General features: G+C 43.0%; 1 protein-coding gene across 1 annotated transcript in view; it reads right to left on the bottom strand.

Moving 5' to 3' along the window:
* The window catches only part of LOC109935210 (adaptor related protein complex 3 subunit beta 2), a 173,048-nt gene that overhangs the window by 93,572 nt on the left and 64,304 nt on the right, over positions 1 to 15,172 (bottom strand). The window contains exons 4-6 of the mRNA XM_048617141.1: positions 10,162 to 10,257; positions 5,206 to 5,366; positions 3,220 to 3,286 (exon numbers count right to left, since the gene is read on the bottom strand). Coding sequence (XP_048473098.1) covers positions 3,220 to 3,286; positions 5,206 to 5,366; positions 10,162 to 10,257 — 324 coding nt within the window. The remainder of the gene's footprint in view (positions 1 to 3,219; positions 3,287 to 5,205; positions 5,367 to 10,161; positions 10,258 to 15,172) is intronic.

Raw genomic sequence — 15,172 nt, 5'->3', positions numbered from 1 at the left:
CTGCTCATTTTCAACAGGTCCTCTCTTAAATAGCAGATCTGACCTTTCAGCATCCTTTGAGAAAATTAATTTCTCTTCATCTCTGTTTTAAATCTGAATCCCTTATCCTAAAACTATGACTTCTCATTCTAGATTTCCTGCATGAGTAAACGTCTGCTCTACATTTAGTCATTTACATTGCTCTACATTTACTTTGTCAATCCCTTTTAGCATCTTATAAACTTCAAAGAGGTCTCCTCTCATTCTTCTAAACTCCAGAATATGGGCTGAAATTGCTCAATATCTCTTCATCTGGCAAACCCTTGCATACTAGTATCCTACCATTCATGCACAAAGGCACCCAGATCCCTCTACACCAAAGCATTCTCAAGTTTCTCCTCATTTAGATAAGTTGCCTTTCTATTACTCTGATCAAAATGGATAACCTCAGACTTATCCAAATTTTTGCAGATGACTGGCATTTATTGCCCATCCCTATTTTACTGAAGATCTATTCAGATGAGTGGTCTGCAGAGGTCATGTTGAGGGTAGTTACCATGTCAATCATGTTGCTATGGGGCTAGCATTACATATAGCCCAGACCATGTGAATATGACATTTTTAGCGTAAATGGTATCAGGGGTTGGAGGAAACCAGTTGGAGCTTTTAGCAACAGAATCCAGCCTTTGTTTTAAAACTAACAATTGCTTATTATTTCCAGAATATTGTTTTAAAACCAAATTCAAATTCTCAGCCTGCCATGAGAACTGGGCTCGAGTTCTCTGGATTGCTATTACATAGCTATTACATAGCTATTACTTTTCTTTAAAGATAGTAAGAACTGCCGATGCTGGAGTCTGAGTTAACACAGTGTGGAGCTGGAGGAACACAGCAGGCGAGGCAGCATCAGAGGAGCAGGAAAGCTGATGTTTCGGGTTGGGACCCTTCTTCAGAAATGGGGGCTCTGAAATAAATGGGGGGGGGGTCGGTGATAGCATGTAGATAGTGGAGCGGATAGGATGGGAGAGAAGACGGACAGGTCAAGGAGGCGGGGATGTAGCTAGTAAAGGTGAGTGTAGATATGTAGTGGTGGGTTTGGTCAGTGGGGTGGCCCAAGTCATGCCTGCCTCTTTGTAGGATACGTGGAACAGTCCCTCTTCCACATCTACACTGGCACTATCCCCCACCTCTTCCTCCGCTACATCGATGACTGTGTCGGCGCCGCCTCGTGCTCCCACAAGGAGCTCAAACAGTTCATCAGCTTTACTAACACCTTCCACCCCAACCTCAAGTTCACCTGGATCATCTCTGATACCTCTCTCTCCTTCCTGGACCTCTCTATATCCATCTCTGGTGACCACCTCGAAACTGATATCTATTTCAAGCCCACCAACTCCCACAGCTACCTAGACTACACCTCCTCTCACCCACCTTCCTGCAAGAATCTCTTGTGTTTCCCACGCCTCAGCCCTCACACCCCCTCCCAGACAGAATTCCCCTTGTCCTCACGTATCACCCCATTAACCTCCGGATTCAACACATCATTCTCCGCCACTTCCGCCACCTGCAATCTGACCCCACTACAAAGGATATATTTCCCTCCCCACCCTTATCTGCCTTCCGGAGGGACCGATCTCTCCGTGACACCCCCATCCGCTCCACAATCCCCACTAACCTCACCACCCCCGGCACCTATCCCTGCAACCGCAGGAGGTGCTACACCTGCCCCTACACCTCCCCCCTCAACTCCATCCCAGGCCCCAAAATAACCTTCCACATCAAACAGATGTTCACCTGCACATCCGCTAATGTGGTCTATTGTATCCGCTGTTCCCGATGTGGCCTCCTCTACATCGGTGAGACCAAGCGGAGGCTCAGAGACTGCTTTGTAGAACATCTATGCTCAGTTCGTGTCAAACAACACCTCCCAGTTGCAAACCACTTCAACTTCCCCTCCTATTCCCTGGGCGACATGTCCATCCTGGGCCTCCACCAGTGTCACAACGATGCCACCCGGAAACTGGAGGAAAAGCACCTCATATTCCGCCTTGGAAGCTTACAACCCAATGGTCTCAATGTGGATTTTACTAACTTCAAGATCTCCCCACCCCCAACCTCATCCCAAGACCAGCCCCCTCCTCTCATCCCCGCTTCATTGACCTGTCTGTCTTCCCTCCCACCTATCCGCTCCTCTCACCTCACTGACCAATCCCCACCACCACCTACCTACACTCACCTTTACTAGCTTCATCCCCGCCTCCTTGACCTGTCCGTCTTCTCTCCCACCCTACCCACTCCACTATCTACCTGCTATCACCGGCCCCCCTCTCTATTTATTTCAGAGCCCCCTTGCCCATTTCTGAAGAAGGGTCCCGACCCAAAATGTCAGCTTTCCTGCTCCTCTGATGCTGCCTGGCCTGCTGTGTTCCATTACTTTTCTTTCTTAGGATGATTGCACTTAGCAATAAGGACAGATCACAGAATTAGGTGGTAGAAACCATTCAATAAATAAAGATACAAAATTAGGAGCAGGATTAGGTCATATGGCTCTCAGGTCTGTTCGCCATTCGATAAAAACATAGCTTATCTGATTGTGAGCTCAATTCCACTTTCCTGCCTGCCCTCTATAACACTCAACTCCCTTTTATGAATAAAAATTGTCTAACTGAGCCTTGAATATTTGCAATGTCTCAACCTCCACTGCTCAGTGGGAGAATTTCCAAAACTAATGAACCTTTGAGAGAAGAAATTCCTATTTATTGAAATGCAAGACCCAATATTCTGGAATCATGACCACCCCTCCCCCACTTGCCTGCATTTTAGATTCCCCCTCAAGAGAGAAACATACTCTAAGCATCTAACCTGTTATGTCCAGTCAGAATTTTATGCTTTTCAGTAATGTCACCTCTCATTCTTCTGAATTCCAGTGTGTACAGTTCCAACTTGCTAAATCTTTCCTCATAAGATAAAATACTTTCATCCCAGGAATCAACAAAGTGAACTTTCTTTGAACTGACTCCAAAATCCTGCCTTAAGCAACTTATTATTAAATTGAATTCAGGACGTAGAATATTACACAGGAATTAACTCCATATGTCAATAGAGTGAATGTTATAGAAGACTATGAAACTTTTATGTTCTGTTGGAAAGACAGATGTTAAGTTCAGTTATAAATAGACAAGCACAACCAGATTCCTGGCCTTCCATGAGGATCTGAGCTTCTCAGCACTGATTCCTTACAGTGGTTTTGTCAGCCAGCAGCTTCTCAATCACTTCGATTAACTGGTCTTTCTGATCTTGGTCCAAACTGTAACAAGACAGCAGAGAGCATGAAGTCAGGGTCAATTCAATATTGAGCAAAGATAATCCTATGGCCACTTTCTCTGCTCAACTGAAGGACCATTTAAATGGAAAAGTCAAGCTAAAATGTATGTGCAAGCAGCACTGACAGTTCAAGTTCCAAAAAGTGCCTGATGAAATTAGAAGATAGGTAAGGCTGGTACAACCACTGGCCTGTGGTCTAGGGTGGTAGCATATGATATGGCAGAGGAGGGAGCAGTAAAAAAATGAACAAAGGAGAGATGGCAAAGATGGCATAATGGCAAAGTCACTTCACCAGTAATGCAGAGGCTCAGCCTAATGCTCTGGGGACATAGATTTGTACCCCAGCATAAAAAATGGTGGAATTTAAATTAACTTAATAAATCTTGAATTAAAAAGCTAATCTCAGCAATAGTGAACATGAAATTATCATTGATAGTCATAAAAACTGATTTGTTTCACTAATGGCGTTTGGGGAATGAAATCTGCTTTCTTTACTGAGTCTGGCCAACACATGATTCCAGACCCACAGTGAAGTAGTTGACTCTCCATTCCCCTCTGAAATGGCCTAGCAAGCCACTCAATTCAAGGGAAATTGGGAATGAACAATAAATGCTGCCCTTCCCTTCATTGTTCACATTTCATGAAAGAATAAGGGTAAAAAAGGAACTACCTACATAAAGAAAAAAGCTTCAACAATGGGAATGAAAGGTCCTGATCTGTTGACAAATGTTAACAAATGCTGAAATACATCTAGATTTCCATATCTTTCCATATCTTCCCAAAATTTCAAACCTCATTCTATTGATGTGATAGCATTACAAATTTGCACATCTGCATGGCGATTGCTAAACTATAAACCAGCATATGATATCAAAGAATAAGAATCAATCTAGCTCATTCTAAAAACAATTATTGATTTTGTAAATTATGGATGAAAGCACCTAGTAACTACTGCAGGAATATATGATGTGAGCCATATTATACATTACAGTATTGAGTTCTTTAGCATGGTCCTTTCTAAATCATTTATTCCACTGCTGTCCACAGAAGCATGTTGTGAACAAATTGACTTATTCTGTTTCCTGCATTAAGAACGGAGCAATGCTTCAAAAGTATTTCATTATCAATAAAGCACTTTGGAATATCTTGAGGTCACAATAGAACCCCCACAATGTAGTCATGTAAAGTATTTTCTTCTTGGTGAAATTTAAGTCTTTGAACATTCACAGAAAATTCATAGACTCTTAATTCCAGATTTTTATTGAATTCAAATTCCACCATCTGCCATGGCAGGATTCGAAACTAGGTCCCCAGACATTAGCTGAGTTTCTGGGTTAATAGTCCAGTACTAATAGAATATCACAATGCAATCACCTCCCCAATGAAATACAGGGCAGTCTGAAACAGGAAAACTTCTCTTTCAAGCTACGGAAAAAGACAAAGAGAGACATATGCAATTTCCCCATCGGCAAGGGAGATAGATTGGTTCAAGCCAGTTTACCTGTAAACCATGTACACACTGATTACGCAATGAATACTCCAGAGTCAATATCCTCCACCAGAGTGACTACACTCTGTTGTGTTAATAACTCTTTCTTGGACTCTTTGTTGTCATGCAAATTATTTTCTTCTTGATGAAATTTAAGTCTTTGAACATTCACAGTAGTCTTCAGTTAGTGCAGTTATACCTGGACCCATTCCATAAAACCATAGAAATGATACGGTACAAAAGGCATTCCTTCAAAACTTATTACTTTCAATTGCTAGTGTGTTTGCAAGAACTCTAATATTTATAATATTTCACATGTTTTCATGTCTATTAAGAAGTTTAATATAAGAAACAACAAAATTTCCAAGGGTTCCCACTTTCTGGCAACACAAGAGATCATGGGGAAGTTTTACCTGTAAAGTTTTGGAATGGCATGGGCAGCTGTCTTCCTGACATAAGGAGACATGTCAGATGCAGCCTCTTTTATTGCCAGCATCATAATGGGGACAATAATTGTGACGCGGATGCTGGAGAGAACACGGAGGGCACTGGCTCGAATCAGCTGGTTTGGGTCCTGGAAGTAGGAGAAACAAGCCACAGTGTTAAGAATTACACTCACCACCAATCTAAAATTATCAGTCCAGCTCACAATGAGGGTCACGTACGCTTGCTGGAAGCTACACATACTCACATGCAAGAATCTGTTCTCTGCAGTCAAAAGGTACATCCATGGGTATTGTGCCATTTTTGAATTAAAGAAAAGCTTTGAGTACAATTGATCCTGGCACATTTTTCAGGACAATGCTACAATCATGCAGATTTGAACTGCTGACCAATCAGACCCATTTCTCATCCAATATAAACTATTGTTCCCTTTGAAATATGGCATTTATGAGAAATAAGAAAGGGATTGTACTGTGGACCACCCAATAGGCAATGGGAAGTGGAGAAACAAATTTGTAAGCAGATCTCAGTTATCTGTAAGAATAATAGGGTGGTTATGGTAGGGGATTTTAACTTTCCAAACGTAGACTGGGACTGGCAATGGTGTTAAGGACTTGGATGGAGAGGAATTTGTTAAGTGTGGACAAGAAAATTTTCTGATTCAATATGTGAATGTAGCTAGAGAAGGTGCAAAACTTGACCTACTGTTGGGAAATAAGGCAGGGCAGGTGACTGAGGTGTCAGTGGAGGAGCACTTTGGGGACAAACACCATAATTCTGTTAGTTTTAAAACAGTGATGGAAAAGGATAGACCGGATCTAGAAGTTAAAGCTCTTAATTAAAGGAAGGCCAATTTTGACATTATTAGGCAAGAATTTTCAAAAGTAAATTGGGAGCGGATGTTCAAAAGTAAAGGGATGGTTGGAAAATGGGGAGCCTTCAACAATGAGATAACCAGAGTCCAGAGATAGTATGTTCCTGTTAAGGTGAAGGACAAGGCTGGTAGGTATAGGAAATGCTGGATGACTGAAGAAATTGAGGTTCTGGTCAAGAATAAGAAGGAAGTATATGTCAGGTATAGGCAGTAAGAGTATACTTAAGAGGGAAATCAGGAGGGAGAAAAGGGACCAAGAGATAGCTTTGGCAAGTTGGGTTAAGGAGAATCCAAAGGGATTCTACATATACATTAAGGACAAAAGGGTAATTAGGAAGAGAAGAGGGCCCCTTAAAGATCAGCAAGGCCGCCTATGCATGGAACCGCAGGAGATAGGGGAGATACTAAATGAGTATTTTGCATCAGCGCTTACTGTGGACAGTATGGAAGATATAGAACATGGGGAAATAAATAGTGACATCTTGAAAAATGTCCAAAGGTGGCTAAATCCCCATGACCTGATCAAATGTACCCTACGACTCTGTGGGAAGCTAGGGAAGTGATTGCTGGGGCCCTTGCTGGGATATTTGTATCATCGATAGCCACAGGTGAGGTGCCGGAAGACTGGAGGTTGTCTGATGTGTTGCCACTTTTTAAGAAAGGTGGTAAGGAAAAGCCGGGGAACTCTCAACCAATGAGCCTGACATCAGTGATGGGTAAGTTGTAGTAGAGGGAATCCTGAGGGACAGGATTTACATTATTTGGAAACGCAAGTATTGATTAGGGACAGTCAACATGGCTTTGTGCATGGGAAATCGTGTCTCACTAACTTGATTGAGTTTTTTGAAGAAGTAACGAAATGGATTGATGAGGGCAGAGTGGTGGATGTGATCTACATGGACTTCACTAAGACATTCGACAAGGTTCCTCATAGTAGACTGGTTAGCAAGAATAGATCACATGGAATACAGGGAGAATTAGCCATTTGGATGCAGAATTGGCTCAAAGGTAGAAGACAGAGGGTGGTTGTGGAAGGTTCTTTAACTGGAGACCTGTGACCAGCAGTGTGCCACAACAGTCAGTGCTGGGTCCAATGCTTTTCGTCGTTTATATGAATGATTTGGATGTGAACATAGCAGGTATGATTAATAAGTTTGTAGATGACAACAAACTTGGAGGTGTAATGGACAGTGAAGAAAGTTACCTCAGAGTACAACAGGATCTTCATCAGATTGGCCAATGGGCTGAGGAGTGGCAGATGGAGTTTAATTTAGATAAATATGAGGTATTGCATTTTGGAAAGGCAAATCAGGGCAGGACTTAATGGTGAGGCCCTGGGGAGTGTTGCTAAACAAAGAGACATTGGAGTGCAAGTTCATAGTTCCTTGTAAGTGGATTTGCAGTCAGATAAGTGAAAAAAGCATTTGATATGCTTGCCTTTATTGGTCAGTGCGTTGAGTAAAGGAGTTGGGAGGTCATGTTGCAGCTGTAGTGGATATTGGTTAAGCCACTTTTGGAATACTGCGTGCAATTCTGGTCTCTCTGCTAAAGGAAGGATGTTGTGAAAGTTGAAAGCGTTCAGAAAAGATTTACAAGGATGTTGCCAGGATTGGAGGGTTTGAGCTATAGGGAGAGGCTGAATAGGCTGGGGCTATTTTCCCTGGAGCATTCGGCACTGAGGGGTGACCTGATAAAGGTTTATTGAATCATGATCAGCATGGATAGGGTGAATAGCCAACATCTTTTCCCTAGGGTTGGGGAGTCCAAAACTAGAGGGCATATTGTGTCTGACAATAAGACATGGACAGATCAGCACTGACTCCAAGTCAACAATGGAATCATCGTTTTCAAATCAGCACCACAGATTTAATTGAAACTGAAAGAACTGTGGATGCTATGTAAGTCAGAAACAAAAACAGAAATTAGTTCTGAGGAAGGGTCATCGGACCCAAAATGTTAACTCTGATTTCTCTTCACAGATGCTGCCAGACCTGCTGAGCTTTTCCAACAATTTCTGTTTTTGTCACAGTCTTAATTGACTCAGTTGAATTGGTAGCTGGGAGAAGAGAATTCCAGATTTCTACCACCTTCTAAATGAAGAGGTGCTTTGTATATCATAGAATCCCTACAGCATGGAAGCAGGCCATTCAGCCCATTGAGTCCACATCAACCCTCAAAAGGACATCGCATCCAGACCCAACCCCTTACCGTATCTCTGTAACCCCGCATTTCCCATGGCTAATGCACCTAGCATCATCCGTGGACAGGTGAACTACAATTTTAAGGTTGTGCTCCTGGCTGTGGACTTCCCATTCCCCACCTTCCAGAGGAAACAGTTTCTGTCTGTCAACGCTCTCTTCAAGTGCCACTGAAAGACCTGATCCTCAAAAAAGGTGTGTTCATAATATGGCCAGACAGGTTGATTGTTAACAATAAAAGCAGAAAGTGTCAGAGAAACTCAGCAAGTCTGGTAGTCTTTGTAGAAAACTGAACAAAGTTAACATTTTGAATCCAATATGATTCTTCTTCAGAGTGGGTTGGCAATCAACCTGAAATTCCTTCTAACACATACCAATGGTAGGTCATAAGAGAACGAGAGATTTCTAATAGCTATGTGAAAGTTGAAGCCTCTATCATGACTATCCATTGCTCTGGATACAATAGACATGTACTGCTACTCTTTGCCAAATCAACTCAGTCCCTGAGTGAACTGCAATCACAATGACCACTATCTACCCTACTAATTCGCTTCAAACAATTTGAACATTCCAAATACATCACCCCTTATCTTTAATATCCAAGGGAGCACAAGCCTAATCCAGGCAACCTGACTCATAATTGATTTCTCAATATTGGTGAATCTGTGCTACAGTCCCTCCAAAACTCATAAATCATTCTGGAGATGAGGTATCCAGTAATCACTTCTGAAATAGAAACAGAAAGTACTGAAGATGCTCAGCAGGTCTGGTAGCACTCATGGAGGAAAAAGCAGGATTAATGCTTGGGTCTGAAGTGCCTCTTCTTTGGAACTGAATAGGACTGAAAACGTGATGACTTTTATGTTTTGCGAAAGAGGTAGGTGGAACGAGTAGAACAGATGGTAAAGATGTCTGAGTGCAAGAGGTAAAGGGAGTGCTAATTGTAACAGAGAAGACATATGGATGAAGAGTATTTGCTATTAACAGGAAATAGGCACTGAGAACAAAACTATATAATCAAGGCAATAGAGATGAGGGGGGAGGGTGGTAATCAAAACGGAAGACAAAATTTGTGTTTTAAAGTTGTTGAACTCAATGTTGAGTACTGAAAGCTGTTAAGTGCCAAAGTGGAAAAGTAATTACTCCTGACGTAGTCAGAGCTTTAAATAACTTCTCCTTCTGTTCTGCATTTCTTCCATTTTAAAGACTGATTCTGCCATTTTAGTTTTTTTTTATTTTGATGCATGGGATATGAGCATCACCAGCATTTATTGCCCATCCCTAATTGCCAAGAGGGCCAGACTAGGTAAGGATTTCCCTCTCTAAAGGACATTAGTAACCAGATAAGTTTTTCCGACAATTGACCATTCATGATCGTTATTAGACTCTTTATTCCAGATTTTTGTTGAATACAAATTCCATCATCTGTCATGGCAAGATTCAAACCAGGTCCCCAGACATTAGCTGAGTCTCTGGATTAATAGTCTAGCAATAATATCACAAGGCCATCACCTCCCCAATGAAATACAGGGCAGTCTGAAACAGGAAAACTTCTCTTTCAAGCTACAGAAAAAGACAAAGAGAGACATATGCAATTTCCCCATCGGCAAGGGAGATAATTGGTTCAAGCCACGTTACCTGTAAACCATGCAATACATTGGGTTGTCAATGATTACTCCAGATTCAATATCTTCCTCCAGAGTGACTGCACTCTGTTGTGCTAATAACTCTTACTTGGACCATTATTGCATTGAGTAAATAAATATAAATAACTTCAAACAGCTACAACAGGGAAGGAGATAGTTTCTCGGCAACATCCAATAACAAGCAACTGGAAGATTGGCAATAATGACCTTTAATCCTCTCTGGAAGGTGCTGATGGAAAGTAAAGCCAGATCCTGCTGCTCCTCTGCATATCGAACTAAATAAACATAAACCAACTTCTTCACCTGCAATGACAGAGAGATGGGTGTGGGGGTTGGAGATGAAAAGAATAGACTGTGAAATCGCAAAAAGATTTCAATTCACAACCAAAAGATACAAAGTTCAACAGGTTTTAAATTTATCCCCCACAGTTCAATTTTACTCCAGCACCTGGTTGGCAGTTAGCCCTCAGAACTAATATTGAAAACAAAATATAGATTTCATGAATTAACAAAAATCATCCAAATCAAGGGTCCTTGTTCCAGCTTTCTCCCTATATCCTTTGACTCCTTTAGATCTAAGAACTATATCTAACTCCTTCTCAAAAACTTTCAATGTTTTGGCCTAAACCACTTTTAGTGACAGAATCCTACAGGCTCACCACTCTCCAGGTAAAGACATTTCTGCTCATCTCAGTCCTAAATGCCCTCCCCCATTCTGAACTCGGTGGTCATTGGGAGCATCCTTTCTGCATCTACACTGTCTAGTCCTCTTAGAATTTTCTAGGTGTCTGTGAAAATGCCCTCATTCTTCCAAACTCTAGTTGTTCTAAACTATCCATTCTCCCTTCTTACATCAGTCCTGCCAACCCAGGAATCAGTCCGGTAAACCTTTGTTGCACTCCCTCCACAGCCAGAACATCCTTATTCAGGTAAGGAAACCAAAACTAGACAAATATTCCAGATGCTGTCTCACCAGGATCCTGTACAAACTCTGAAGGCCAACATACAATTTGCATTCTCCTGCACTCTTACTTTCAGCAACTGATGAACAAGGACATCCATTCTGTCACCACACTCTTTCTCAATACACCACATTCAGGTAATAATGCCCTTCCTGCTTTTGCTACCAAAGTGGAAAACCTTACATTTATTCCCATGATACTTCAGTCAGCATGTATTAGCCCACTCACTTAACTTGTACATACCACACTGAAGCAGCTCTGTATCCTTCTCACAGCTCACCCTTCAACTCAACTTTGTGTCATCTGCAAACTTGGAGATCTTCCATTTGGTTCACACATCTAACTCATTCATATATATTCTGAATAGCTGGGGCAAACTGATCTCATTCGGGAGGCTGAGGGGGTGATGGAGAGAAGTTATAAGGAGATGGTCACACTGAAGGTACAGGACAAAGGTAGCTGGGTGACTGTCAGGAGGGGGAAAGGTAATAGGCTGTTCCCCTCAATAATAAGTACACCACTTTGGATACTGTTGGGGAGGATGACCTACCAGGGGAAAGCCATAGCGGCCAGATCTCTGGCACTGAGCCTGGCTCTGTGGCTCAGAAGGGAAGTGGGGTGGAGAATAGGAGAGTGATAGCGATAGGAGATTCACTGGTTAAGGGAACAGACAGGAGATTCTGTGGTACCGAGCGAGACTCCCGGATAGTACGTTGCCTCCCGGGTGCCAGGGTCAGGGATGTCTCAATCGAGTCTTCAGGATTCTTAAGGGGGAGGGAGAGTAGCCAGAAGTCATGGAACACATTGGTACCAATGCCATAGCTAGGAAACAGGATGAGGACCTGAAAAGTGATTACAGGGAGTTAGGATGGAAGCTGAAAGCCCGGACGAGTAGAGTAGTAATCTCAGGATTACTACCGGTGTCACAGGCTAGTGAGGCTAGAAACAGAGACAGAGCGCAGTTGAACACGTGGCTACAGAGCTGGTGTAGGAGGGAGTGCTTCAGGTCTGTGGATCATTGTGATACCTGCTGGGGAAGGTGGGACCTGTACAGGAAGGACGGGTTGTACCTGAACTGGAGGGGCACCAATATCCTGGGCGGGAGGTTTGTTAGAGCTCTTCAGGAGGGTTTAAACTAGTTTGGCAGGGGGATGGGAACTGGAGCTACAGATCAGAGGATGGGGTAGCCGGTGTACAAACAGATAGAGCAAGCAGAGAATCTATGAGGAAGGATAAGCAGTTGATAGGGCAAAGTGGCAGTCAGTGCGATGGGTTGAAGTGTGTCTACTTCAATGCAAGAAGTGTCAGGAATAAGGATGACGAACTTAGAGCACGGATCAGCACTTAGAACTACGATGTTGTGGCCATTATGGAGACATCGATAACACAGGGGCAGGAATGGTTGTTGGATGTTCCGGGGTATAGATGTTTCAAAAGAAATAGGGAGGGAGGTAAAAGAGGGGGGGAGTGTGGCATTGCTAATCAGGGATGGTATCACAGCTGCAGAAGGGAGGTTGTGGAGGAGGGTTTCTCCACTGAGTCAGTATGGGTGGAAGTCAGAAACAGGAAAGGAGCAGTCATTTTATTGGGAGTTTTCTGTAGACCCCGCAACAGCAACAGAGACACTGAGGAACAGATTGGGAGACAGATTTTGGAAAGGTGCAGAAGTAATAGGGTTGTTGTCATGGGCAACTTCAACTTCCCTCATATAGACTGGAACCTCCTAAGTGCAAATAGTTTGAATGGAGCAGATTTTGCCAGGTGTGTCCAGGAAGGATTTCTGAGTCAATATGTAAATAGGCCAAGTAGAAGGGAGGGCACATTGGATTTGGTGCTTGGCAACGAACCAGGTCAGGTGTCAGATCTCTCGGTGGGAGAGCATTTCGGTGATAGTGATCACAACTCCCTGACCTTTACTATAGTCATAGAGAGGGACAGGAGCAGACGGTATGGGAAAGTATTTAATTGGGGGAGGGGGAATTACAATGCTATTAGGCAAGAACTACGGAGCACCAATTGGGATCAGATGTTCTCAAGGAAATGCACGATAGAAATGTGGAGGTTGTTTAGGGAGCAGTTGCTACAGGTACTGGATAGGTTTGTCCCACTGAGGCAAGGAAAGGATGGTAAGGTGAAGGAACCTTGGATGACAAGACATATGGAACACCTAGTCAAGAGGAAGAAGGAAGCTTACTTAAGGTTGAGGAAGCAAGGATCGGACAGGGCTCTAGAGGTCTACAAGGTAGCCAGGAAAGAACTGAAGAATGGACTTAGGAGAGCTAGAAGGGGGTATGAGAAAAGTGGGTAGGATCAAGGAAAACCCCAAGGCTTTCTATACTTATGTGAGGAACAAGAGGATGGCCAGAGTGAGGGTAGGGCCAATCAGGGATAGTGGAGTCAGAGGAGGTAGGGGAGGTCCTTAATGAAAACTTTGCTTCAGTATTCACCAGTGAGAGGGACCTTGACATTGTGAGGACAGCATGAAAGAGGGAGATATGCTCGAACAGGTTGATGTTAGGAAGGAGGATGTGCAAGAAATTTTGAAAAACATGAGGATAGATAAGTCCCCTGGGTCAGATGGTATATACCCAAGGTTAATACGGGACGCGAGGGAAGAGATTGCTGCCCCTTTGGCAATGATCTTTGCGTCCTCACTGTCACTGAAGTAGTACCAGAAAATTGGACGGTGGCAAATGTCATTCCCTTGTACAAGAAAGGGAATAGGGATAATCCTGGAAATTACAGTCTTACTGCTGTGGTGGGCAAATTATTGGAGAGGATTCTGAGAGATAGTATTTATGATTATTTGGAAAAGCACAGTTTGATTAGAAATAGTCAGCATGGCTTTGTGAGGGGCAGGTCATGCCTCACAAGCCTTATTGAATTCTTTGATGAAGGTACAGCAATGGATGTGGTGTATATGGATTTTAGCAAGGCATTCAATTAGGTTCCACATGGTAGGCTCATTCAGAAAGTAAGGAGGCATGGGATTCAGGGAAATTTGGCTGTCTGGATACAAAACTGGCTGTCCAATAGAAGATAGAGGGTGGTAGTAGATGGAAAGTATTCAGCCTGGAGCTTGGTGACCAGTGGTGTTCCGCAGGGATCTGTTCTGGGACCTCTGTTCTTTGTGATCTTTATAATTGACTTGGATGAGGAAGTGGAAGGGTGGGTTAGTAAGTTTGCTGATGACACGAAGATCGGTAGAGTTGTGGACAGCGTGGAGGGCTGTTGTAGGTTGCAAAGGGACATTGATAGGATGCAGAGCTGGGCAAAGAAGTGGCAGATGGAATTCAACCCAGAAAAGTGTGAAGTGATTCATGTTGGAAGGTCGAATTTGAATGCAGAATACAAGGTTAATGGCAGGATTCTTGGCGGTGTGGAGGAACAGAGGGATCTTGGGGTCCACGTCCATAGATCCCTCAAAGTTGCTACCCAAATTGATAGGGTTGTAAAGAAGGCGTATGGTGTGTTGGTTTTCATTAGCAGGGGAATTAAGTTTAAGAGCTGCGAGGTTACGCTGCAGATCTATAAAACTCTGGTTAGACCACACTTGGAATATTGTATTCAGTTCTGGTCACCTCATTACAGGAAAGATGTGGAAGCTTTAGAGAGGGTGCAGAGGAGATTTACCAGGATGCTGACTGGACTGGGGGGCAGGTCTTATGAGGAAAGGTTGAGGGAGCTAGGGCTTTTTTCATTGGAGCGAAGAAGGATGAGAGGTGATTTTATAGCGGTTTTTAAGATGATGTGGCATAGATAGAATGGATAGTCAGAGATTTTTTCCCAGGACGGAAATGACTATTACGAGGGGACATAATTTTAAGGTGATTGGAGGAAGGTATAGGGGAGATGTCAGAGGTAGGTTCTTCACACAGAGAGTGGTGGGTGTGTGGAATGCACTGCCGGCAGTGGTAACGGAGTCCGATACTTTAGAGACTTTTAAGCGACTCTTGGATAGGCACATGGAGAATAGTAAAATGTAGGGTGTGCAGGGTAGATTGATCTAAGTAGGATATTAGGTTGGCACAACATCGTGGGCCGAATGGCCTGTACTATGCTGTACTGTTCTATGTTCTATATCCCATTAGTCACTGCCTGCCACTCAGAAAAAGGCTCATTTATTCCTACACTTTGTTTCATGTCAGCTAACCAATTCTCTATCCATATCAGTACACTAATCCTAATCTAATGCACTTTAATTATATATTCTAGTCTCTTATATGGAATCTTGTCAAAAGCTTGAAGTCCAAGTA

Source organism: Rhincodon typus, chromosome 36, assembly GCF_021869965.1.
Source record: "Rhincodon typus isolate 14 chromosome 36, sRhiTyp1.1, whole genome shotgun sequence".
Classification (NCBI taxonomy): Eukaryota; Metazoa; Chordata; class Chondrichthyes; order Orectolobiformes; family Rhincodontidae; genus Rhincodon; species Rhincodon typus.
Note: the sequence above shows the minus strand (reverse complement) of the source record. Positions and strands in the feature narration are given on the sequence as shown.